Raw genomic sequence first — 24,518 nt, 5'->3', positions numbered from 1 at the left:
ATAGGAACTGATATGATTCCCTACATTAATCAAGAAGGGATGGGGTTGGGGCTCAAAGGCCCCTTTTGCACATGCAGAATAATGCACTTTCAATGCACTTTCAATGCACTTTACAGCTGGACTTTACTGTGCGGAATAACAAAATCCACTTGCAAACAATTGTGAAAATGGATTGAAAGTGCATTATTCTGCATGTGCGGAAGGGGCTACATATCCTGATAAGAACCAGAAGTGACAAAATGTTGAGTCATAGAGATATGGCAGGGTACAAATGTAAAATATATAAATGTAATATATATATATATCTAATAAAGGAGTAAAAGCGGGTACAGTGCATTAACTTGTTCACGCCCATAAGACAGAATTTGAGAGGAGGGATCTTGGGAAGGAATTGGATGTCCAGTTGCCATTGGAAGAATAATCAATTCAACATGGACTCCCAGCTTGGTAATTCTAATAGCAACGTGGCTCTTCTTCCATTGTGTCCATTAAAGGCAGACCAGAGAGGTTTTCTGCATAGCAGCAGGAACTACCAGGATTTAAGACTTCAGGAAGTAAAAAACCCCAAATATTTGGAAATACTTGGTTTAAATAAAACATGTGACAGTGAGTTTGGGATTTTCTTTTGCTTTGTGTTCTATCCCCTCCTTTCAAATAAAAAATCTTCTCAGTTACCACTTGGGATTTTCGAAATACTGTGTCGCTATTGACAAACTTTGCTACCACACTGTTTCACCTAGTTTCCTGTCCATCTTCAAAACAAATAATTAGTACTATGCTCAGTACAAACATTTGGGTCCTCCTTTAATTACTTCCCACATGTCTGAAAACTACCACAGAAACCCTCTTGTCAACTACCAGAATGGGAACCCATCCGTAGTCTGTGAGAGATCTACTTTTATCTTCTTATCCTTCAATTAAGAAATTTACAACCTTGGATAACTAAGGGAGAATTGAGATTTGGGGCTTCAGTGTCCACCTCTTCTGGATTGGTCACACATCTGCTGAAGGAAAAAGTTCACCACATGAGGGCGCTGTTAGGTCAACGAATGGAGACGTGGGTCTTTTCTGCCCTGCACAGTGTCTTTAAACAGCTTTAGCTGGTCCACCAGCAGCTACCCTTCTTAGAAAGGCCAGATTTGGCCATTGGTTATCATTGGAAGCATCACATTCAGATAAGATTATTGGCAGATGTTCTCCATGGCTATGAAAGTTCAATTGGTACAGAATGCCACAGAAAGACTGAGACATCGAAATGACTGGAGGCACATTGGTTTGAATACCACATTGAGTGTTTTGCTTTTGAGCTGATATTCTTGTATTGATTGTCTGGCATGCAATCAACTTTCCGATTTGGTACAAACACCAACATGCCTATATATGTTGCTGAAGGCTTTTATGGCTGGAATCAACTGGGCCGTGCGGTTTCCGGGCATGTGACAGTAAGATGTATTCTCTGTATCATGGACAGAAACTCCTCTGACTGTGACATGGCTCTGAACATGCCAGCCATAGATGTGGGTGATACATTTGGAGCAAAAATTACCAAGCTACAGCCACATAGCCCGGAAAACCCATAACAGCCAGTCTGTCTCTAGGGCTGTTTCCTCACGGGTGGAAAACAGTGCCCTGGGGATGGTTAAAACATCGTCCCTGGGGCGTTGTTCGCACAGCAGGCACTGCTGCAACACAGCAGCGCCATGCTGGACCCGCCCAAGCGGCACGAAGATGCCGCTTTCAAACCTCGCTCCCTGAGCAAGGTTTTCCGAAACCGGCATCTTCTGGATGGCGCGATGCGAACCACACCGGCGTGAGGGTGCCACTTTCGGCCCCCCCGGTGTGTGCAAGGAACTTACTTTGGTGTCCTGTGCAGCTCCAGGTGGCTGCAAAGACATGCCCACGCTGCCCTCTAACCCCTGGGGGTTGGAGGACAGCGTGAGCATGTCTGTGCAGCCGCCCAGAGATGAACAGGACGGCAAGGTAAGTCCCTTGTACACACTCTGGGCGGATCCATTTGGAGCTGCCCCTGCAGGCAGCGTTGGTGTCGGGGCTGCCCGCACGGGACCGTGCGAGCAGTCCCGATGCCCCACCAGCTTCATTTAAGCCGGTGAGACGCCGCTGCTGCTGGCTGTGCGGAAACAGCCGATGGTTCTTTGTACAAGGGATGGATTACATTTGTATTATGGTCTGTCCTAACTTTTATAGCACCATCTGAAGCCAAGCTGCACCCTTCAAGTCCATGGAAGGCAATGGGTTTTAATGGGTGTAACTGCTGAGCATTGAACTATTAGTTGAAAGGCAGCATGGCATCCTAAATACCATTTACTGAACAGCTTGTCAAACAGAATTGTGCGAACCGCCAGATTTTTGCATACCAAACACAAGTGGCAAAGTCTTGAGAAGTAATCTCTTTTTCAAAGTTTGACATTTCACATAATACTCTTCCCTGTAGTTTTAATTCCCTTCTGTGTCTAGACGCTGACTGAAAATATATCAACCATTGTATTCTCTTGCCTACCTCCTTTATCTCTTGGCACGATTTAATTTTCCCTTGCTTGTTGATCATTTCCTTATAGGCTATATATTATCATTCTTCTTCTGTGTTTCTTTATCCTAATAAGCTTCCATGGGAGATTTTAAAGGTGAAATTGGGGGACTGAGTCAAATTCAAATTCAAAGACCTTTATTAGGCATCAAGAGAAAATACAGATAAAACTGTGCAGTAATATGATCCTGAGTTTGACGGGGTAAAACAGCTGCTCATAGTTCGTACAGTACAAACTTCAAGAAAATAAGTAAATAAAAGGAGAGCCAGAAACTTATTTTACAATATCGAGCAGGAACTTGGCCACCATTTTCAACTGCCTGGGATCCTCATTGTTCAAGAGGCGGTTCAATTTGGAATATGGAGGGCACAAATAAGTCGGTGTTGAGAAAAACAAGCTAGGTCTGAGATCTATGAATTTCGGGCAGACTAATAGAACATGCTCCAAAGATTCCTCAGAGAGACTGAGTCCTAAGTATATTTTTTCCCAGATTTCAAAAAGTTCTTTTAAAAAATTATATTGGAGCCTTTTCTAATCAACTCTGTCTTTTGATCGGCTTTCCCCCCTTCATAAATAACTATGTATACCCGTAGTTAAAGCTGATATTTTGAATTTTATAAGTCTCTGAAGCAGGTTTTGTATCCAATCAGAAATCCACACAAGTCCTGCTGCTTTATAGTATCGTTTGATATTGGGTACGGCTAGACCTCTTTTTCTCCATCTTGTAAAGCACAAGTGGCAGAGCCATGGAATTGATATATGAACGACTGTAAACATTCACTACTCCACAAAACAGGGTATGTGGGGTAGGGACAGGCAGAGGCGTATCTAGGCAAACTGGAGTCCAGGGACAAAACCTGAGTTTGGTACCCCCCCCCCCCGTATGGGCGGCCACCCTCCCCCACCACGACCAAACAATGATTTTTTTGCACCAGCTCACAAAACACCTCCCACCCCTAGCAAAACATACATGGCTCTCTCCCCACCAAATCTCTTTCCTAATTTTGTCCTCACACCAACCCTATGAGGTAGGTTGTTAGCCTGAGAAACAGCTCCAAGCCAGTGCAAGTGGGTATTAAGCATGTATATCTCTCACAAATCACATGCAGCAAAACATTTACCAAACAAATGTCAGCATCATCTCTCACAAAACACCTCCAGTGGAATCCACCCCCAAACAGCATCACTTTCAATGGTGTTTAAACTAGGGAGTCCAGGTTCTTCTTTTAAATCCACCTTAGGGAGAATCTACGGGTCCACAGATTAGAAACTAACATTGAAAATGAAGGCTCACCTATTACCCCTATGAATTCTCACCCGCCTGAAACAAGGCATCAACCTTTCCACTTGGTGTTAGAAGCTTTGGGGACCTGCCACATTCTCCCTTCCCCAAGTCCACTGCCAAAGGTGAGTGGGATTTAAAAAGGGAGAATCTGGGGAAATTTGGAGTTTGCCTGCTATCAGGGGTGCAATTGTTAAGCTAGCAGCACCAAAAATTCAGGGTATCTTTAGGTGACTCTCCTGATGATACCAGCCAGGTTTGGTATCCTGGTTCAGGGGGTCCAAAAGAGTTCATATGGCCCCTCAAAGGTGTAGCCCCCATCTCCTATTAGCTCCCATTGGAAACAATGGGGGATGGGGCACCCCTTTTGGGAGTCCATAACTTTGGATCCCCTGAAGCAAACCTCACCTAACTTGGGTGGTATCATCAGAAGAGTCTCCGGAAAAATCCCTGAAATTTTGGTGCTGCTAGCCTACAAACTGTGCCCCATGCAGCCCAAAAACTGAAAAACACTAAAAAAAATACAAAAACCACACAAACGAACCTGATTTTTTTGTGCCTTCCACTAGGGGGTGCCCGGGAACAGGGGGTACCCCATGTCCCCAAGGCAAATACGCTGGGGACAGGGTACATGCCCACTCTGTAGCACCCTTCAGAATTCCACCTCTCCTGTTTGGAAATGTCTCCTTGAGTAGAACATTCAGATAAAAAACAAAGCTATTATCAGATGCAGTGGTGTTGGCGGGGCGGGGGAGGGGGGACGGCACCCGTGCCCCACTTACCTTAGCCAGCTGCGGGAGCCTGCTGCGGGCCACCCCTTGGCGTGGCCCCACCAGGCTGCTCTTTCAGTTGGCAGAGCCTCCACTGGCTGAAGGAACAGCCTGGTGGGGCGGGGCCAAGGGTCACCCAGTGGCGGCCCAGCCAGCCTGCTCCAGCCAGCGGAGGCTCTGCTGGTTGAAGGAGCAGCCTGGAAGGGCGGGGCCGAAGGGAGGGGTGTGGGGTGATTCTCTGCCCCCCCCCCCGACCAGCTGGCGTGCGCCCGGGAACATGTGACCCCACATGTCCCTGTGAGCGCTCCGTCTCTGATCAGATGCCATTAAGCAACTAATTTGGCCCTAATAGGAATATCTCTCATAGCACAAAGAGCAGTGTGGGGTAGTGGTCAAGAGTGCTAGACTAGGATCTGGGAGACCCAGGTTCAAATTCCCACTTTGTCGCAGAAGCTTGCTGGGTGACTTGGGGCCAGTCACACCCACTCGGGCTGACCTGCCTCGCAGGGTGGGTTGTTGTGAGGACAAAATAAAGGAAGGGAGAATTTTGTGAGCCACTTCGAGTCCTCACTGAGGAGGAAAGTGGGATATAAATCGAGCTGATAAATAAGCAAGCGAGTAAATAAATACATTTCAGTCTCTTTCTGATGGCTTTCGAACTAACCTGCTGAGCCCACACATGAAAGCACTGTGAGCACAGCAGGCTCTGTTTGATGTGGCAGTTTCGTATGGATGAGAGGCTGTGAAGAGGTGTTGCAAACCACAGAGCTCCTTCCGGCTTCGTGCTTTACAGCCACACATCAGCCGCCAAGCGTGAAAGACTCATTTCCTATGTGAGCTGCATCACCCTGGCGGCGGCGGCTGATTCAACTCCCTCAGGATGCGGATGGCGTTCTGGGTGCCCCTTTTCCTCTCTGCTCAGGTTCAGAGGGTTCCGTGATAGTGATAACAAACCATTTTAAATTCTATACTCTTCTAAGAAGTACGATTTTTAGCATCTTATATCGAATTTAACTGTTTTATAAATTATATCGAATTTAACTCAATTAAAACTCTGAGGTTTTAAGACTTGAGATTATTAGATATTGACCTCCTTGGATACATGAGTAATAACCAACTGTCCTACCATCAGTGATCTTCCTTCTGTATTCTACATTCCTTACGTTTTTTTTCTCAGGCTTCCTTCCATTAACTACATTCTGTTGATTCGGTGACTTGTTTGGAAGCATTCCACTTTTTAGACTGTCATTTAATAAGTCTCCGACTTATAATTAATTCTTGCTACATTTGCCCCTTGATGAGTCATGTGCCATTCTGGTGCCCAGCTCCTTCCCTTCCTCCCCCCACCACAGATACCTTGTGAGGTAGGTGGGGCTGCGAGAGTTCTGAGAGAACTGTATCTAGCCCAAGGTCACCCAGCAGGCTTCATGTGAAGGAGTGAGAAAACAAAGCAAGTTCACTGGACTTCAAAGCACAAAGGCACAAAAATTAGCCACTTGCCTCGAAATATGAGGATTTCCATTTATTAGTAAATTGTCTAGCCACACCTTCTTCAGCTGCTGCTACTCGTGTGCCAAGGCCTCGGTCTGAGAACCCTGATTAAGAGGCTCAAAACAAAAACGGAATTTATTGTTGACATGAGAGATTGGCTGTGAGAGGTTGGCAGCTGGAGTGGAAGAAGGAAAGTAGCACAGAACTGAGGAGGATCACAACAAGTAAAACCAGAAGTCCTTCCCTGAGGGAAACAAACCAAGTCCACAGCTCGTGTGGAAGAATGGGGAATCAAACCCAGTTCTCCAGAGTAGAGGCCACCGCTTTTTACCATACATCACACAGCTTTCCGTAAAGAATGCACTTCAGCCTTGACCTTTCTGGGGTACGCTATCAAGCAGGTGTTTGCCATTTTTTGCTTCATGCTGTTAAACCACAAAAACCCATCCAGTCAGATGCAGAGAATTCTACCGAGCTGCATCAACAGGTGAAGCCTGACAGTGACGCCCCCCACTTAGTCAGAAACCAAGTTTGGTTTACCGTCCCCTCAGATAAAGCTGAGCCAGACAGATTTTTTTTTTATAAAGAGTTCTGGTTACAAAGGGGCTACCTCTGCTTCTCTTTCAAGAGAAATACATTTCCTAGAAACAAAGAGCAGGCAGCTTGCTCGGGGGACGACGCTCACTGCCCATTTGTGAGCCAAGCCTGTCACGTTCGCTTGGCAGAGCTGTTCATTCTCTCCCATTTATCAAACCCTTCATAGTTAACTTGAGAAGTTAAAAGGCGCTTCAGCCTTGCTTGAGGGAAAGCAGACGATCCTCGTCTTTGGGCTTTTTATTCTTGTGGAGGAAACTGCTGCCAAGTCGCAGCTGATTGACAACGACCCGTAGGGTTTTCAAGGAAAACAACCAACAGAGGTGGTTTTTGCCAATGCCTGCCTCAGCATAGCGATGACAGACTTCCTTGGTGGTCTCCGCTTGCCACTCCCTGTCTCTGTGTAGCAACCCTGAACTTGCTTGGTGGTCTCCCTTCCAAGTACTAATCAGGATCAACCATGCTTAGCTTCTGACATCTGGCAAGACTGGACTAGCTTGAGTCATCCATGTCAGGGCCACCCATGGTGGTTTATAGTCAGAGGTGGGATCCAGCAGGTTCTCAGAGGTTCCCGAGAGTAGGTTACTAATTATTTGTGTGTGCCGAGAGGGGGTTGCTAATTGGTGATTTTGCCATGTGATTTTTGCCTTAGTTACGCCCCTCCTCTCAGCAGTAGCGCGCAGAACTTGAAGCAGTCTAGCAGGGGGTACACCGGCGTGCATGGCAGCCTGCGCCTGCGTGCATTCGTTTCCCGCCCAAGGACCAGCGCAGCGGCTGCGTCCTTGCCACAGCCCCGCCCAGGAATGCCCCACCCCCGGAATGCCCGGCCACGCCCCCGTCGTGCCCCACCCAGCCCCATTGGCGCTACGCCACAGTTTGAATCTCACCACCATGGGAACCTGTTACTAAAATTTTTGGATCCCACCACTGTTTATAGTTGTATCTGATTTATGGCAACCATGTAGGGTTTTCAAGGCAATAGATGACCAGAGATGGTTTGCTGTTGCTTGCCTCTCCAGAGCGTTCCTGGGGGTTCATGGTATTCTCTCCCATCCATGTGCCATCCAGGGTCAACCATGGTTAGAAGAAGAAGAAGAGTTTGGATGTATATCCCCCCTTTCTCTCCTGTAAGGAGACTCAAAGGGGCTTACAATCTCCTTTCCCTCCCTCCCCCCCAACAAACGTCCTGTGAGGTGGGTGGGGCTGAGAGAGTTTCAAAAAGCTGTGACAAGCCCAAGGTCACCCAGCTGGCATGTGTTGGGGTGCACAAGCTAATCCAGTTCACCAGATAAGCCTCCACAGCTCAAGTGGCAGAGCGTGGAATAAAACCTGGTTCTCCAGATTAGAGTGCTCTTAACCACTACACCATGCTGGCTCTCTGAAACTGGGCTAGCCTACCCCTTTCTATTCTAGCCCAGCCAATTTTGGTCATCTAACTCAATATTTAATTGGGTCCAGATCTATCACTTGTTCACCAAATATGCCTGAGAGGAACAAATCTCAACTTCCAAAAGAGTTGGTTTGGTTTTTTACTTATCTCAGTCCTGCAGTGAGGAGAGGTGGGGAAGATGGACTCTCTACAGGGCAGGGATTTTCAACCTGGTATTCTGGGTGCGCCAATTATTTCTGAGGTGACACAACGTTTTCAAAATATGCCCCAAATAAAATGAAATTTTAATTTGCTTCCATTTGAAAAAGAATAGATTGCCAGTCAGGTTTTTCTGGGTACTTTTTAAAAATCCTGGCCTCAAACTTGGATGCCAACATCCCCGCCCCTAAAAAAAGGTACCCGCTGTGAACTGGCTCAACACCTCAACAGTTGCTCGTAGCATCTCTCACACCACATACACAGTGCACCAAGTGTAAGTATGTACAGTGCAGAAAGTGGACTCAACATGGTGTAGTGGTTAAGAGCAGGCGCACCCTAATCTGGAGAACCGGGTTTGATTCCCCGCTCTGCCACTTGAGCTGTGGAGAATTATCTGGTGAACCAGATTAGCTTGTGCACTTCAACACACGCCAGCTGGGTGACCTTGGGCTAGTCACAGTTCTTCGGAGCTCTCTTGGCCCCACTTATCTCACAGGGTGTTTGTTGTGTGGGGGGAATGGAAAGGAGTTTGTAAGCCCCTTTAAGTCTCCTTACAGGAGAGAAAGGGGAAATATAAATCCGAACTACTACTACTACTACTACTACTACTACTACTACTACTACTACTACTACTACTACTACTACTACTACTACTACTACTACTACAGGAGAGAAAGGGGGAATATAAATCCGAACTACTACTACTACTACTACTACTACTACTACTACTACTAGTAGTAGTAGTAGTAGTAGTAGTAGTAGTAGTAGTAGTAGTAGTAGTAGTAGTAGTAGTAGTAGTAGTAGTAGTCCTTCCAGATATGTAGCACCACCACAGTACCACCACAGTATAGGCATAATGGTAGTTGGTTTAATCTCACATACAGTAGTGGGGGAAAGCACAGTAATCTTTCTAAGGGCGAGTGGCTGCATTTGCAGTTGTAACTATCTGCCCTTGCTGTTGCTAGCAAAATACTTGTGACACCTTCGGCAGGATCACAACCCCACCCTGGAACAACTGTGGCAGGAAGTCCAGGCGGAGGTGCAGTACAGTCTCTTCAAAGTCTAGCACTGGTCCAGTGATCCTATTATGGGCACAACAGCTAGGTGGTGACCACTTCTAAAGTAGTCATCTACAACTGAACATTGCTCCTCGTTCCCCATAGGTCCCTCTTTTCCTCTTGGTTACCCTTTCAACAGGATAGCGGCCAGGATGCACCCCATTCACAGGGCGTTGCCACCACGTGATGCAACAGTAGGCAGCGTAGAACTAGCTGCTGTGATGTAGGGGTCCGTACCATCCCCACCTGCTGAACCAGCATAGTTCTACCTGTCATGAGCATGCAGTGATAGGGAGAGCTCTACTGCGACCCTGAAGGCTGTCAATGCAGGCTGTGTCCTGTTAAAGTCACAGGAGCCTTGAAAGACCATGAAAGCTGGCAACCCTATTCACATCTGGCGATCTCAAAATGTTGTCCCTGGTGCTTCTCAATAAACATTTGGATGGTTTTACTGCTGTGCCTCTGTTTCAGTAGGTTTGGTAAGTCACTGATGGCCATACGGTGTTTGAAAAGTAAGGGGGCTTGGTCCCCCTTTCCGCTCTACAAGGCCTTCTTAGGCCCCTTCCACACAGGCAGAATAATGCACTTTCAATCCACTTTCGATGCATTTTGCAGCTGTGTGGAATAGCAAAATCCACTTGCAAACAATTGTGAAAATGGATTAGAAGTGTTTTATTCTGCATGTGCAGAAGGGGCCTTAGTCTAGTAAGCTCCAGGAGAAGAATAAGTTTTTTCTAGCTGGTATTCAATCCCTCCACAGCCTGCATCTCCACCATATCTCCACCATATCTCTCTGTGGCTACAGGCTGGACCCAGAATAATTCCTGTTGTAGAGCCCTCTCATGCCATTCCTGATAGTCCCAGAAGCAGCATTTCATAGAGCTCAGTGAACTATAGCGGGGGGGGGGGGGGCAATTCCCCTTGATTTCCTGCTTCTTGCTGTGGAGGAGGGAAGGCGTGAAAGTTGAATTCTGTCACTGGGAAATTTAGTCTGCACCTGTCGACAGAGCAATTAACACAGAAAAGGTGCATGACCTGATTAAAATGTCACTAAAGCTTGTCATCACCTGCTTATGTCTCCCTGGCATCTAACAGCTTCTAGCAATCTTTCTATCTTTAATCTGACATGTGCTTGATCTGGGCAACGATAACTCCCGTTGGCAGGATAATTAATACTGCAAAGATGCACAACCTGATTAAAGTGTGAAGGTAAAGATAGTCCACTGTACAACCACCAGGCCATTCTTGACCATGGGGTGACGTCCCAGCACGACATTTACTAGGCAGACCTTGTTTACAAGGTTGTTTGCCATTGCCTTCCTCAGTTGGCTACACTTTACCCCCCAGACTTGATAGTATGCGATTCCCCACGGGCGATTAATTGCATGATACTCACGTGATAAATCACGCTTTTAATCAGAACTCCCCACCGCTCAATTGCCAAACACGGCTTCATCGAGGTTCTGGTGCACATCCCCCCCCCCCATCACACTTTTCAGAACCTGCATTGAAGTACACCTTTTAGCCAATCAAGCGCCGAAGCTGGTTCGGTGGGGAGAAACGGAACAGATGAGTCTTATTGTTCCCACCCTTGGAGCCTTCCAGCCAATCAGAGTGCAGTGGGCTGTGCACCAATCGTGCACAGCCTTTTTTTTGCTGTGCCCTGGGTGTGTCTACATAGTAACGAAATAACATTGCTACGAGACAACGATTTGCAAACATTATTCATATATGCCTACATAGCAACGTAAAAACGAAAATAAGAATATGAATTTTCAATCAGGGGCGGAGTAATGTTCCCACTCCTACCCAATAGCCGATCAAATTCCACCAACACAGCTACGTAGTGACGGAGCTACGTAGCTGTGCGCGAAAAAAAACTAAAGAGGTCCCGCCCCAACACAACACGACAGCCAATCAGGATGAGGAAGAGCACACCCACCAAGCAGATCGTATATTAATAGGGAGTGTTACATTGCTTGAATCCTTGATAGACATCAAGGTCTTCAGTGGAGGGGGGAGGAGGAGAATGTGTGATGAAAAGGTACTGTTTCTTTTCAAACCTGGATGTATCCACCTTTAATTTCTCAGGGGGGATTTGCCCAGTGAAGAGGAGAGAGACAGAGAAGGTCCTAACTACATCACTAGCTGAGAGAGGTCAAGAGTGGAACTTCTGAGAAGAAGCAGAAAATTGCCCTAAGAGTAGGAATCTGGAAATAGACAAAGAAAGACACTCAACAGGAGAGAAGGTGCTAACCTCTCCAACTTGTCTAGCTACCCGCTTGATGTCCCCTGCTAGGTCTTCTTTGTATACCAGGTATTGCCTATTCTAACAAATCCAACAATGCTTACCAAGTGCAAGAAGGGTAGATGACAGAATTTCTGTAAACAAGGATGAGGGAATTGCATGGAATAGACTTATTGTGGGAATGTTACCTCAGAAAACACAAAACACACCTGTCCTCTCAACCCATCACAGCCAATACCACTAATAGGACTTAACAATGACAATATGTCTCCATTATCAGTGTGTCGGTTAAAAAAAAAGAGAGATCCATGTACTTGAAGGCAAATGGACAACTGTGTAAGCCAACTGAAAATGTGCTCCCAAAATGGATGCTATATGCAGAGCATTACATGGGCAGTAGCTTGGCAGAAATTTTCCCCATAGGACAGTGATGGCGAACCTTTTCGAGACCGAGTGACCGAATTGCAACCCAAAACCCACTTATTTATTGCAAAGTGCCAACACAGCAATTTAACCTGAATACTGAGGTTTTAGTTTAGAAAAAACGGTTGGCTCAGAGGCGTGCGTTACTCAGGAGTAAGCTTGGTGGTAGTTGGTGGCTTTGCTTTGAAGCAACCATGCAACTCTTCCAACGGGTGAATCCACACTTCCACCACTTAGGAGTGGTTTACTGAGAGAAAAGCAAGCCTCCCATTGCCACAGCTTAACCAAGCTTTCTACTCTCCCAGGTAAAAGATCGCGATCTTGCTGAAGCGTTCTTCTGCGATGGAAAATCAGTGGGGTTTAGGGCCCTTAACAGGGTTACCTACACTGCTTCCCCAAAACTAGGTTTAATGCTAATAATTGAGCCCAGCAGCCCAGGGCAGCCTAGATGTGGGGGGGGGGCACTCTGTGCGTGCCCACAGAGAGGGCCCTGAGTGCCACCTCTGGCACGTGTGCCATAGGTTCGCCACCACTGCCATAGGAGGACCAACAATGGATGTGAGAACCTGATACCCCTGTGAAGGTAACAGAGAAGGGGCAAGTGTGAGCTGTCAAGAAGCTGTTCATCTGAATCTGCAAGATAAGCACATCATAGGACAACAAGAACTTGGTTGTGAAGAACCATGAACAGTAGGGGAGCGAGTTGCTGGATTGGTTCAAGAAGCAAGGATGGAGGCAGGACAGTTTTAAAACCCCTTTCCCACCAGTTTATTCAGACATTTCTTTTCCCACAACTTTCAGGCATTCACAAAGCGGCTTGCAATAAACATTTATTTAAAATAATAATAATCTCAGTCATTTGAAAAAATCTGGTTTCAACTGACACAACAATATATGTTTAAGAACAGTTTAGCTGTCATAAATAGAATGAAGTCAGCAATATAAATAATGAATGAAATCCGTGACTGGGGAAGACAAGACGTGACTCAACTAAAAACCTAGGGAAACCTAAATCTCGGTAGACCAAGAGCCAGGCAAACCTCTGAGGGAAGAATTTTGAAGACGAAGCATCCCAAGAGATGCCATCTTTTTGATAGCTGCCACCTGTCATCTGAAGGTGGGACACACTGAAGGCCAACTGGCCACGCTGGCAGGGGCTGATGGGAATTGTAGTCCTTGAACATCTGGAGCGCCATAGGTTGACCACCCCTACCTCAACTGGTGTGCTGATGTGAGGTGGAAAGTGCCCTCAAGTCATAACTGGCTTATGGTGACTCCATAGGGTTTTCAAGGCAAGAGATGTTCAGAAGTGTTTTGCCATTGCTTGCCTCTATGTTGCAAACCTGGACGTCCTAAGAGGTCTCCCATCCAAGGACTAACCAGGATCAATCCTGCTTAGTTTCTGAGATCTGATGCAAATGGGCTAGCTGGTCCAGTATGCAGGTAATTTGCTCCATTTCCAGCACTTTGGGCTGAACCCAGAAACACCTTGGGACGTTTCCCCACTTACCTTTGCTGCCCTTTGCTGCGCACTACTCTCAGCGCATGGCATCTCTGGTGTGCGCCCGGGCGTCCCCACGCGGGGTCATCAAAAGGCGCCGTTTTGAGGAGCGCCAGGGATGCCGCGCGCTGAGGGGGCGCGAGAGCGGCAGTGTCGGGGCGGCTGCATTGTGGCCGCCCCTGTAGTGGGGAGTGCCGGGGGACCAGTGGTGTATCTGCCTAGGGACAAGGGGTACCCCTTGTCCCCGGGCGCCACTCTTCTGGTCACATGGGGGGCGCAAAATCGGCCCCCCACGTGACCAGGAAGTCCCTGCACCCCTGTCTTGTTGTTTCGCGATGCTGCCTCCCGACCCCATCTGAGCACCCTCAACCCCACCCTGGACTCCCCCCTCTCTTCAGAAGAGACTGCAGGCTGCCGGTTGGGAACCCAGCCAGCAGGGGGAGTCTGGGGGGGAGGTGGGCACCCTAGACCTTGCCCATGTCCATGGTGACATGGGCAGGGTTGAGGTCAGTGGGGGTGGAGCCTGGGGGCTTCAGGGGTGGAGCTAGGGTTGTGGGGGCAGAGCCTGGGGGGCGTCCTGGAGACAATTTGTCTCCAGGCGCCATTTGCCCCTGGTACGCTTCTGCGGGGGACCCCGCGCTACTTGAGGAGAGTAGCGCAGGGCTTAAGGTAAGTGGGGAAAGGGCCTTGGTTGTCCTCCAGGACAGATACCAGCTTTCTTATTTCCTTCTTTTAAACTTCATACACTAACAATTTTAAAGCATCACGTTTTTAAATTCTTGATACCTGTTGGCTGAGGGATTGGCGGAGGGCAAATTTTAAAGCGGCCATCAGAAATGCAAACAAAACATTTGCAAACTGGCAAATTAGTTAAAACAAGTATGGGGTCCTTCTGCTAATCTGAAAGTAGAAGTACAAAACTGAAAGTTTCCCTTTCAGAAGTTAAACACAAGGTCAAGACAGGAGCAACGTTGACAAACCAAAGGTATAAATGTGGAACAGGAAGAAAAAAACTGTCATCTTCTCAGAAATGACAAATCATCTTTCCCTTCATATCTCAACGTGCGAGCCGATGTGATGTAGTGGTTAAGAGCAGGTGGTTTGATTCCCCTCTCCTCCACGTGAGCTGCGGACTCTAATCTACTGAACCAGATTTGTTTCCCTGCTCCTCCACATGAAGCCTGCTGGGTGACCATGGGATGGTCACAGCTCTCTCAGAACTCTCTCAGTTCCACCTGCCTCACAAGGAGTCTGTTGTGGGGAGAGAAAGGGAATGAGCTTGTAAGCTGCCTTGGGTCTCCTTACAGGAAAGAAAGTTGAGGTATAAATCCAAATTCATCTACTTTTATTTACAATCCACTCAGTGGGCTTGGGGTAAATGCTTATTCAGTAATGGGTAGCTCCTTATGCCACAATACCATTTCCTGCTGCTGAATGAGGATGGGGGAGTGTTTATACCAGCACCCCGTAGAAGGGAAGAAAGGCACAAGGTAAGCTATACAGTGGTGGGATCCAAAAATTTTAGTAACAGGTTCCCATGGTGGTGGGATTCAAACTGTGGCGTAGCGCCAATGGGGCTGGGCAGGGCACGACGGGGGCGTGGCCGGGCATTTCGGGGGCGGGGCATTCCTGGGCGGGGCTGTGGCAAACACGCAGCCGCTGCGCCAGTCCTTGGGCGGGAAACGAATGCACGCAGGTGCAGGCTGCCACGCACGCCAGTGCACCTCCTGCTAGACTGCTTCAAGTTCTGCGCGCTACTGCTGAGAGGAGGGCGTAACTAAGGCAAAAATCAAGTGGCAAAATCACCCATTAGTAACCCCCTCTCGGCACACACAAATAATTACTAACCTACTCTCGGGAACCTGTGAGAACCTGCTGGATCCCACCTCTGAAGCTATGTAATTAGCAATGGTGGCATAAAGGCAACTCCAGCTTCTCTGCGGGGATTTTCGTTCAGTGTTACCCTGACAGTATGTGATTAGCTGGCTTTTGGGGGCTGAGTAGGAATTGGGGGGGGGGGGTAGTTCCCTCAATTAGTCCAACGGGACCTCTTTTTTCACCAGTGTCATGCTCAGGCTTGGATTGGGGGTGGGATTTACGTGGCCTGATTCCAGGAGGGATGAGCCCCTAATTCAGTGATAGCGAACCTTTTCGAGACCGAGGGCCCAAATTGCAATCCCAAACCCACATATTTATCGCAAAGTGCCAACTCGGCAATTTAACCTGAATACTGAGGTTTTAGTTTAGAAAAAAACGGTTGGCTCCGAGGCGTGCGTTACTCGGGAGTAAGCTCGGTGGTAGTTGGTGGGCTTTGCTTTGAAGCAACCGTGCAACTCTTCCAACAGGCGAATCACAACCCTAGGAGGATTTACTCAGAAGCAAGCCCCATTGCCAGCAACCGAGCTTACTCCCAGGTAAAGGATCGCACTTTAGTTCTTTGCATGAAAATCAGTGAGGTTTAACAGGGTTACTTACACTGCTTCCCCAAAACTAGGTCTTAGGTTTAATGCTAATAATAGAGCCCAGTGGCCCAGGCCAGCCTAGATGTGTGGGCGGGGCGGGGCGGGGCAGGGCGGACTCTGTTTGCGCGTGCCCACAGAGAGGGCTCTGAGCGCCACCTCTGGCACCTGTGCCATAGGTTCGCCATCACTGCCCTAATTAGTTTGGCAGAAATGTACAGGATAATAGGAGATAGGCAGGAAAACCCACTGAGCACCTATTGATGAAGGGAGCTCAGCCAAGCTAGCCATTTATCAGCCAGGGTGTCAAGCAAAAGGGGGCTTTGGTACAATCAACTGGACCCTGGGTGCCCTGAAGCATGGGGATGTTCATGCGGCTCAGAGGATCTTTGCATCGTTCAACTCAGGCAATAAACAAACAAGGAAGAGCAGCATTTGATGCTTTTGGAACCAGGGCGAGGTTATCCTTAAGCAACCTTTCGGGGGCTGGCTTCAGCAGGCCCTGCACAGGTTTGGGTGTCAGAAGTAAAACAGATATTAATATTTTGCCGTAGATCTGTTTTAATGAATCCTTGTTTAAGTCATACAGCTGTGTCTCGTGTCTTCACTCCAGGGTGTGCGGGTACTGTCCGGAATCAGGCTTTGTGGAGCATTCTGTGCTTGGTGAGGTTGTTAGAATCGTTTCAGCCTGTGAAGGCAAATCTCAGATCTGCTTTGATGGCTTCCACATCAGAAGTCGTTCTGGGAATCCCTGCTTATAGAAGTAGCCAATGCTTGTCTAGAAACCTTTCTCGAAATCCTCATGGCTACATTCACGCGCATCAGAATTTCCACATCCTGTATTCATGTGTCACAGAATTTCCACATTGTCCACACGACGACTGCTAATTTCTAAAGCATGTATAGGCCGAAGAAAGTTTTCGGTTCCTCATAATTCACCAGGCTGAGCTCAGAGACATTCACATACAGGCTGTCCTGCCTAGAAAGGTTGAACAAGGCGCCCAGGTAGCTGTCACTGCTCCACATGCCCCTGGTCACGCAGTAGTTCATTTTCCTGTCCCCCATCAGCACCTGGTAACCAGAGTAAACCGGGTTTCGTTTGAAAACCATGTGGTCAAGGGCCTGGTTGGTGCAGTGCCCACCTCGGAAGAACACTTTCGAGTACACAAAGTACAGACCAGCTTCTTCAATCACTAGGCCCCTGTTTTCATATCGAACCCCAGAGACAAAGGCATGTCCGTAGGTATTATCCCATTCTAGCGGCAAAGACTTCTGGTTGACTTTACCTGGGAAGATTAAATGCCATTGTGAAAATAATCTGACAAAATGAACTTCAATTCATGAAAACTTGTACTCCATGGAAACTTTGTTGGCCTTTAAGATGCTACTGGACGCAAATTGTTTTTTGCTACTCCAGATTACTAGATCCAAAAAGGACAATATAGAACAAAATAAAGTGTGCTACAGTCTGGTAGATCTTGTTTCAAACTTTTTGCCTGCATCTGTGGCTGGCATCTTCAGAGGTGTATCACAGAGGGAACTTCCCTCTGTGATACACCTCTGAAGATGCTAGCCACAGATGCAGGCGGAATGTTAGGAACAAGATCTACCAGACCATGGCCACACCGCCTGGAAAACCCACAACAACCAATTGAATCTGACTGTGAAAGCCTTCGACAATACAAAGTGTGCTACAATTTACTACAATGTGAAAGAAAGGGGCAAGCCAAAATTAAGAATACGGAACAGTAAAAGACCTGATTTTCACTGTGTCTACCATGACTGCACGATCTAAAAATAGAACAAAACTCCAAATATGGTTCCAATAAATATGGTAATGATAAATGTGATGCACAAAAAACAGATAAATATTCAACACATCAAAAGACCCAATAAATAGTGAAAAATCCAATTGCCAGGTATAAATTTCCCATTAATAAATACTGGGAAAAAATCAGTGCATAAATATAATCATTCATAGGTATTAGACAGGATTTCCAGATATATAATGCCTGTTTCGTTGGGAAACTAGGTTCTCTCCTGCTTCAACAATACTAACTGTGATTAAAAGAAAATCCTTTCCTCGCTGGGTTTATGGAACCCTTGTGATTAAATAAACTTTCACATTAAGATGGTGATTTGGCTGAGGAAAACCCACTATGGTTTTTCTGCATTTATATAGTTTTTCCTTCACAGTTCTCAGTATTGCGGAAGAAGGAAGGAACCTAGTCCAGTACCTATGAACTGATGAACTGATTTTTTCAATATTTATCAACGCGACATTTATATCTGACAGTTGGATTTTTCATTATTTATCTAATCTTTTGATATATTGGATTTTTTTTCTATTTTTATCTATTTATTTGGCATCATATTTATAATTACCATATTTATGGGAACCATATTTGGAGTCTTATTTTGTGATTCTATTTTTAGATTGTGCAGTCATGGTAGATGCAATTAAATCAGGTCTTTTACTGTGCGGAATGGCAAAATCCACTTGCAAACAGTTGTGAAAGTGGTTTGAAAACGCATTATTTTGCATGTGCGGAAGGGGCCGAAGGGTGAATTCATTCTCTTCCTTCACAATGTGTGCTGTCTCCTTTTATCAAGTGTGTTGGAGAGATCTTTTTCCACAGGCCCACGGCAACTTCCCAAAGCCCAGCTGACAGAAAAGCAATGGGCAGATGTTGACTGCAGAAGAACGACAGACTGTGGGTCGAAATGGGGTGACAATGCTCCCTCTCTTTCTGCCATATGTTCAGAGGAAATAGCAAGCCATCTAGTTTGATCCTTTCCACATACCCAAAACAACATTATGCCATTCCCCAAAATATTTTCCCCAACCTCCATCCATGCTCTTTCTTACGTCATCATTGATCCCAGGATAGCTTGGCATTCCTTTTACTACGCACCTGTTAAGTGTGCCCTCCTCTTGACGATCTTTTCGGTGGTTCTGTTCAGGAAACCTGCATTGTAGTAGAGAAGGGGTGATTTTGTTAGACAGTACCCCACTGGCGTAATGCCCATTTGGCAAGGTGGGCAGCTGCCCAGGGCATCACCTTGTGGGGGGCATCAAAATGCTGGGTTCGTTTTTGGGTATTTTAGTGGTTTTCCATTTTTGGCCTGCAGGGGGCGCGGTTTTTAGGCAAGCGGCAACAAAATTTCAGCATATCATCAAGAGACTGTCCTTATGCTACCCTCCAAGTTTGGTGAGGTTTGGTTTGGGGAGTCCAAAGTTATGGACTCCCAAAGGGGGTGCCCCTATCCCCCATTGTTTCCAATGGGAGCTAATAGGAGATGGGGGCTACAGTTTTGAGGGTCCATAACTTTGGCCCCCCTGAACCAAACTGCACCAAACTTGGGGGGTATCATTAGGGCAGTCTCCTGATGAGACCCTGAAAGTTTTGAGACTGTGCCTTCAGAAATGTGCCCCCCACAGCCTGCAACCCCCATTGACAGCAATGCAGAAAACTCAATGCAGAACAAAGATTCTTGGGCAAATTTCTAGGATGTTCCTGCAGGGGGTGCATTTTTGGATGTATCGGCACCAAAATTTCAGGGTATCATCTGGAGATGATGGGACTTCCCAAGTTTGCGCAGTTTGGTTCAGGGGGGCCAAAGTTATGGACCCTCAAAACTGTAGCCCCCATCTCCTATTAGCTCCCATTGGAAACAATGGGGGATGGGGCACCCCTTTTGGGAGTCCATAACTTTGGACTCCTTGAACCAAACCTTACCAAACTTGGGTAGTAGCATAAGGACAGTCTCCTGATGATATGCTGAATGTTTGGTACTGATATGTATAAAAATGCACCCCCTGCAGGCACCAATGTCCTGGTGCAAAAAAGAATTTGGTCGTGGTGGAGTGGCCACCCATTTGGGGGGGGGGGCATCCAACTCAGGTTTTGCCCAGGGCTACAGTTTGCCCAGGGCTGCCTCATTACGCCCCTGCAGTACCCTGTTACCCATTCCAAGCTGACTCAGTCAGGGGTCGGACCATAGAACTGTCTGTGCTCCATTGTAGGAGAAACATAAGCTTAAAATGGTGGTGGAAATAAACTGAAAGCATAAGGATGGAATATGAATGAGTCTGCTTTGGGCAGATTCAAATATTCCTGACAGATGCCTGTGACATCCATCAGCTGCAGATTTTTTGCTTGGCCTTGGGTCAAATTGCCTATCTTTATGAAAACATTGCCCTGACTTGGATGGCCCTGGCTAGTCCCATCTCATCAGATCTCCTAAAGCTAAACAGGGTCAGCTTGGGTTAGTACTTGCATGGGAGACTGTCTGGGAAGTCCAAGACAGGCAATGGGAAACTATCTCTTTTCATCACTTGCCTTGAAAAACCTAGTTTCACCAAATGTCAGCTGCAACTTGATGACTGCTACTACAAAAAGGTGTGGTAAACATCCCAAGTGAAAGGGCTTTTCTCTACCTTAAGGAGTCTCAAAGCAGCTTACAATCATATTTGTGTCCTCTCCAGTGGTGGGATCCAAAAATTTTAGTAACAGGTTCCCATGGTGGTGGGATTCAAACTGTGGCGTAGCGCCAATGGGGCTGGGCGGGGCACGATGGGGGGCGGGGCACGATGGGGGGCGTGACCGGGCATTCTGGGGGCGGGGCATTCCTGGGCAGGGCTGTGGCAAGGACGCAGCCGCTGCGCCGGTCCTTGGGCAGGAAACGAATGCACGCAGGCGCAGGCTGCCACGCACGCTGGTGCACCTCCTGCTAGACTGCTTCAAGTTCTGCGCGCTACTGCTGAGAGGAGGGGGGTAGCTAAGGCAAAAATCACGTGGCAAAATCACCAATTAGTAACCCCCTCTCGGCACACACAAATAATTAGTAACCTACTCTCAGGAACCTGTGAGAATCTGCTGGATCCCACCTCTGGTCCTCTTCCACAACAGGTATCTTATGAGGTAGGTGGGGCTGAGAGAGCTTTGAAAGAACTGTGACTAGTCACAGTCACCCAGCAGGCTCCATGTGAAAGAGCAGGGAATCACCAGATTAGAGTCTGCCTCTCATGTAAGGAGTGGGGAATCAAATCCAGTTCTTCAGATTAGAGTTGGCAGGTCTTAAACACTAAGCCACGCTGGCTACAGAGCAAAGCAGTGTATTCTTGCTGAGGGACATCAGCCCCAAATCCAGTACTGATCACTGAGGGTCTTCTGAGGCATATTCCCACTACCCCCTTCTCCCCATGTCTTAGCTTGGGATAGAAAAGCTTTCCTTTTCCGGAACTCCAGTGTCCCTCAATGTACAGTCTAAGAACCTCACAACTAGACTCAACACCCAAGCTGGTTGGATCTACTCAGAGGTGGGATCCAGCAGGTTCTCACCAGTTCCCGAGAGTGGGTTACTAATTATTTGTGTGTGCCAAGAGGGGGTTACTAATTGGGTCTGCTTTTCCGTTAGAAATTCCATTAGGTCCAAAAATCATAAAGTCCTGTTGTTTCCTATGTGGCTGGTTAGCGAAGGTAGAAAACGGGATAATTCTCCCTGTTGGGCTGTTTTAAAAACATGTTTTAGAAATATGGTAAAGTTCCTTGTTTGAGGAAGATGTCCTTCTTTTGATTTCTAGAAACAAAATTAAGTATTTGAAAGTATTAAGTATTTGACAGGCAGTCAATTAGAGGAGAAGTAGTTGTTTGTGTTGGCAGTAGATGATAGGACTTGCTATAATGAGTTTAAATTATGGACAGAAAGATACCAGATGGAAATTAGGAACTTTTTTTTTACAGTAAGAGTTTTTTACAGTAACAGAGAAATTATTAATGCCCCGCCCTTGGAATTCCCGGCCACGCCCCCGTTGTGCCCCGCCCAGCCCCATTGGCGCTACGCCACTGTTTGAATCCCACCACCAAGGGAACCTGTTACTAAAATTTTTGGATCCCACTACTGGATCTACTACTTTCTTCACTATGCCACCGGTGGTCTTCCTAAGCTGTTTTCAAATAAAAATGCTCTGGTAAAAACCTTTTTTTAAAAAGAGAAATAGACATTTCTATAGTTTTTCATAATATAGTATAATATGCCAGACAAGAAAAGAAATGAAAGTTAACTAGAAGAAGAAGAGTTTGGATTTATACCCCGCCTTTCTCTCCTGTAAGGAGCCTCAAGGCAGCTTACAAACTTGTTCCCCTTCCTTCTTCTTACAACAGACATCTTGTGAGGTAGGTGAGGCTGAGAGAGTTCTGAGAGAACTATGGCTGTCTTAAGGTCACCCAGCAGGCTTCATGTGGAGGAGCAGGGAACAAATCCACTTCACCAAGTAAGAGTCTGCTGCTCATGTGGAGAAGTGGGGAATCAAACCCATTTCTCCAGATTAGAGGCCACGGCTCTTAACCACTACACCATGCTGGCTAATTATAGTTGGCAAAGACCCCCACCATCCCCACAAAAAAAGTATGCTGATATGAAGAGATAAAACCCTTCCTCGGTCTCGCATTTTTGCCAAAGTTGCACAAGGGAGACCGAAGAAGTTGAAAGTGTTGTTATTGCTGTTACTAACTAAGTATTGTCTAACAGTTAGATCTGGCTGTCCACTTGGAATTTCACAGAACAGACAGTCCAGGATCTTGGTTCTGTTAGTCAGAGGCCAGGACCAAAAGTCTGGGAAGCCAACTATTTTGGGGTGGGGTGGGGTGGGGTGGGGATCAGAACCAGCACATTTCATTTGGTAGATTTCCAGAATGCCCCCTCCCCTGACAAGAATGTCTCACCTTTGAGCTTCTCTGGAGGTTGAGGTGTATGTCCATTCTGAGCAAGCTGAGGAGGGAAGAGGCATACATTCATTTGAGGGAAACCACAACATAACCCTTGTGCCATTTTTAATGAAAGCCCTTGTCCTCAAGAGATGCTAATTCAGAAAGGCTTCAGGGACTCTGGATAAAAGAAGAAGAGAAGAGTTTGGATTTAATCCCACCTTTCTCTCCTGAAAGGAAACTCAAGGTGGCTTACAAGCTCCTTTCCCTTCCTCTCCCCACAACAGACACCTTGTGAGGTAGGTGGGGCTGAGAGAGTTCCAAAGAACTGTGACTAGCCCAAGGTCACCCAGCAGGCATGTAGGAGTGCGGAAACACATCTGGTTCACCAGATAAGCCTCTGCCACTCTGGTGGAGGAGTGGGGAATCAAACCCAGTTCTCCAGATTACTCTGACACACACACCCTCTCCCCATGAGGATACATCCAAAGGACCTCCTAATGGACTTTTCTGTGCCCAGATTAAAGGAACAATTACCTCCAACTCCTTCTGCAGACGGTAGATCTGGAACATCACTAATCCAACCCCTGTGAGAGCCAGCAAGAGCAGCATAAAAACCACCAGGAAACAGAGGCATATGGCATCTTTTGCCTTCGGTCTCTGCCTCTTCCCGTCTGGCACAGGCCAAGAGGAGCGCGTTTCTTGATGAAGTCCAGCCTCAGAGTGGTACAATCCCACTGGGGCACCGTTGGGGCTCAAAACTGCGCTGTTATTTGTCCAGAAGACCTGGGGATAAGGAGACGGTGGGTTTTGCTGCATGGCAGGAAAACATCGACCCGTCTGGGACGTCTCAACACTCTGCCACTGGCCTCGGCTGAGAGGCTGCATCAGAGAAGTGTCCTCGTCTCGTGCTACGTCCCCCCACACTGCACCTACCGCTATAAAGCGTTTCTGGTTGATGCTAGAAAACCTCAGAGCACTTCCACCCACTGCCGTGATGCAAGATAGCTTCGCCCAGCCTGCACAGCAGCAGCGAGGAGCCTGAGCCAGGCTCGAGAGAAGTCTTTGAAGTGAAATGGAAAAATGACCCAAGCGAGGCCAAGCAGAGGCAGGAGTTGCAAGCTGAGCACAGAAAACTGAACAAAGTACCAGTTAGGACCAGAAGTCTGGGAAACATACTATTTTGGGATGGGTTGGGGTTCCGAAGCAGCTCAGCCCCACCTACCTCACAGGGTGTTTGTTGTGAGGGGGGAAGGGCAAGGAGATTGTAAGCCCCTTTGAGTCTCCTGCAGGAGAGAAAGGGGGGATATAAATCCAAACTCCTCCTCCTCCTCCTCCTCCTCCTCATTTCATTTGGTAGAATTCCAGCATGCCTCCCTCCTCCAGACAGGAACATCTCACCTTTGAGCACATGTTCAGTCCAGTCCATTTGTATGAGAACTGTATGGGCACAAATATAGCTAGGTTAGGTCTGGACGAGCCCTGGGAAGGGGTTGCCTTGGCTGGCCCCAGAACAGCATGAGGGGTGGGGTGGGGGACTGGATTGGTGACCCTGCAGTGGGTTGGGATGACTGCCACTGGGCTGAGGGGGGTTACCTCAGCTGGCTCATGGACCTCATAAGCCCCCCCAATGGGACAGATTCGGCCCCTGGGCCACATGCAGAGGTGGGATCCAGCAGGTTCTCACAGGTTCCCGAGAGTAGGTTAGTAATTATTTGTGTGTGCCGAGAGGGGGTTACTAATTGGTGATTTTGCCACGTGATTTTTGCCTTAGTTATGCCCCTCCTCTCAGCAGTAGCGCGCAGAACTTGAAGCAGTCTAGCAGGAGGTGCACCGGCGTGCGTGGCA

General features: G+C 47.4%; 1 protein-coding gene across 1 annotated transcript; it reads right to left on the bottom strand.

The window, feature by feature from the left end:
- Positions 1-16,851: 16,851 nt before the first annotated feature.
- On the bottom strand, positions 16,852-24,083 carry FASLG (Fas ligand). The gene is given in 6 exon segments (XM_048497799.1): positions 16,852-17,246; positions 18,876-18,929; positions 22,689-22,734; positions 23,208-23,648; positions 23,651-23,806; positions 24,072-24,083. Coding segments are annotated over 6 exon segments (1,104 nt in total).
- Between the last annotated feature and the right edge of the window lie 435 nt (positions 24,084-24,518).

This window comes from Sphaerodactylus townsendi, linkage group LG05, assembly GCF_021028975.2.
Source record: "Sphaerodactylus townsendi isolate TG3544 linkage group LG05, MPM_Stown_v2.3, whole genome shotgun sequence".
In the NCBI taxonomy this organism is placed as follows: Eukaryota; Metazoa; Chordata; class Lepidosauria; order Squamata; family Sphaerodactylidae; genus Sphaerodactylus; species Sphaerodactylus townsendi.
Note: the sequence above shows the minus strand (reverse complement) of the source record. Positions and strands in the feature narration are given on the sequence as shown.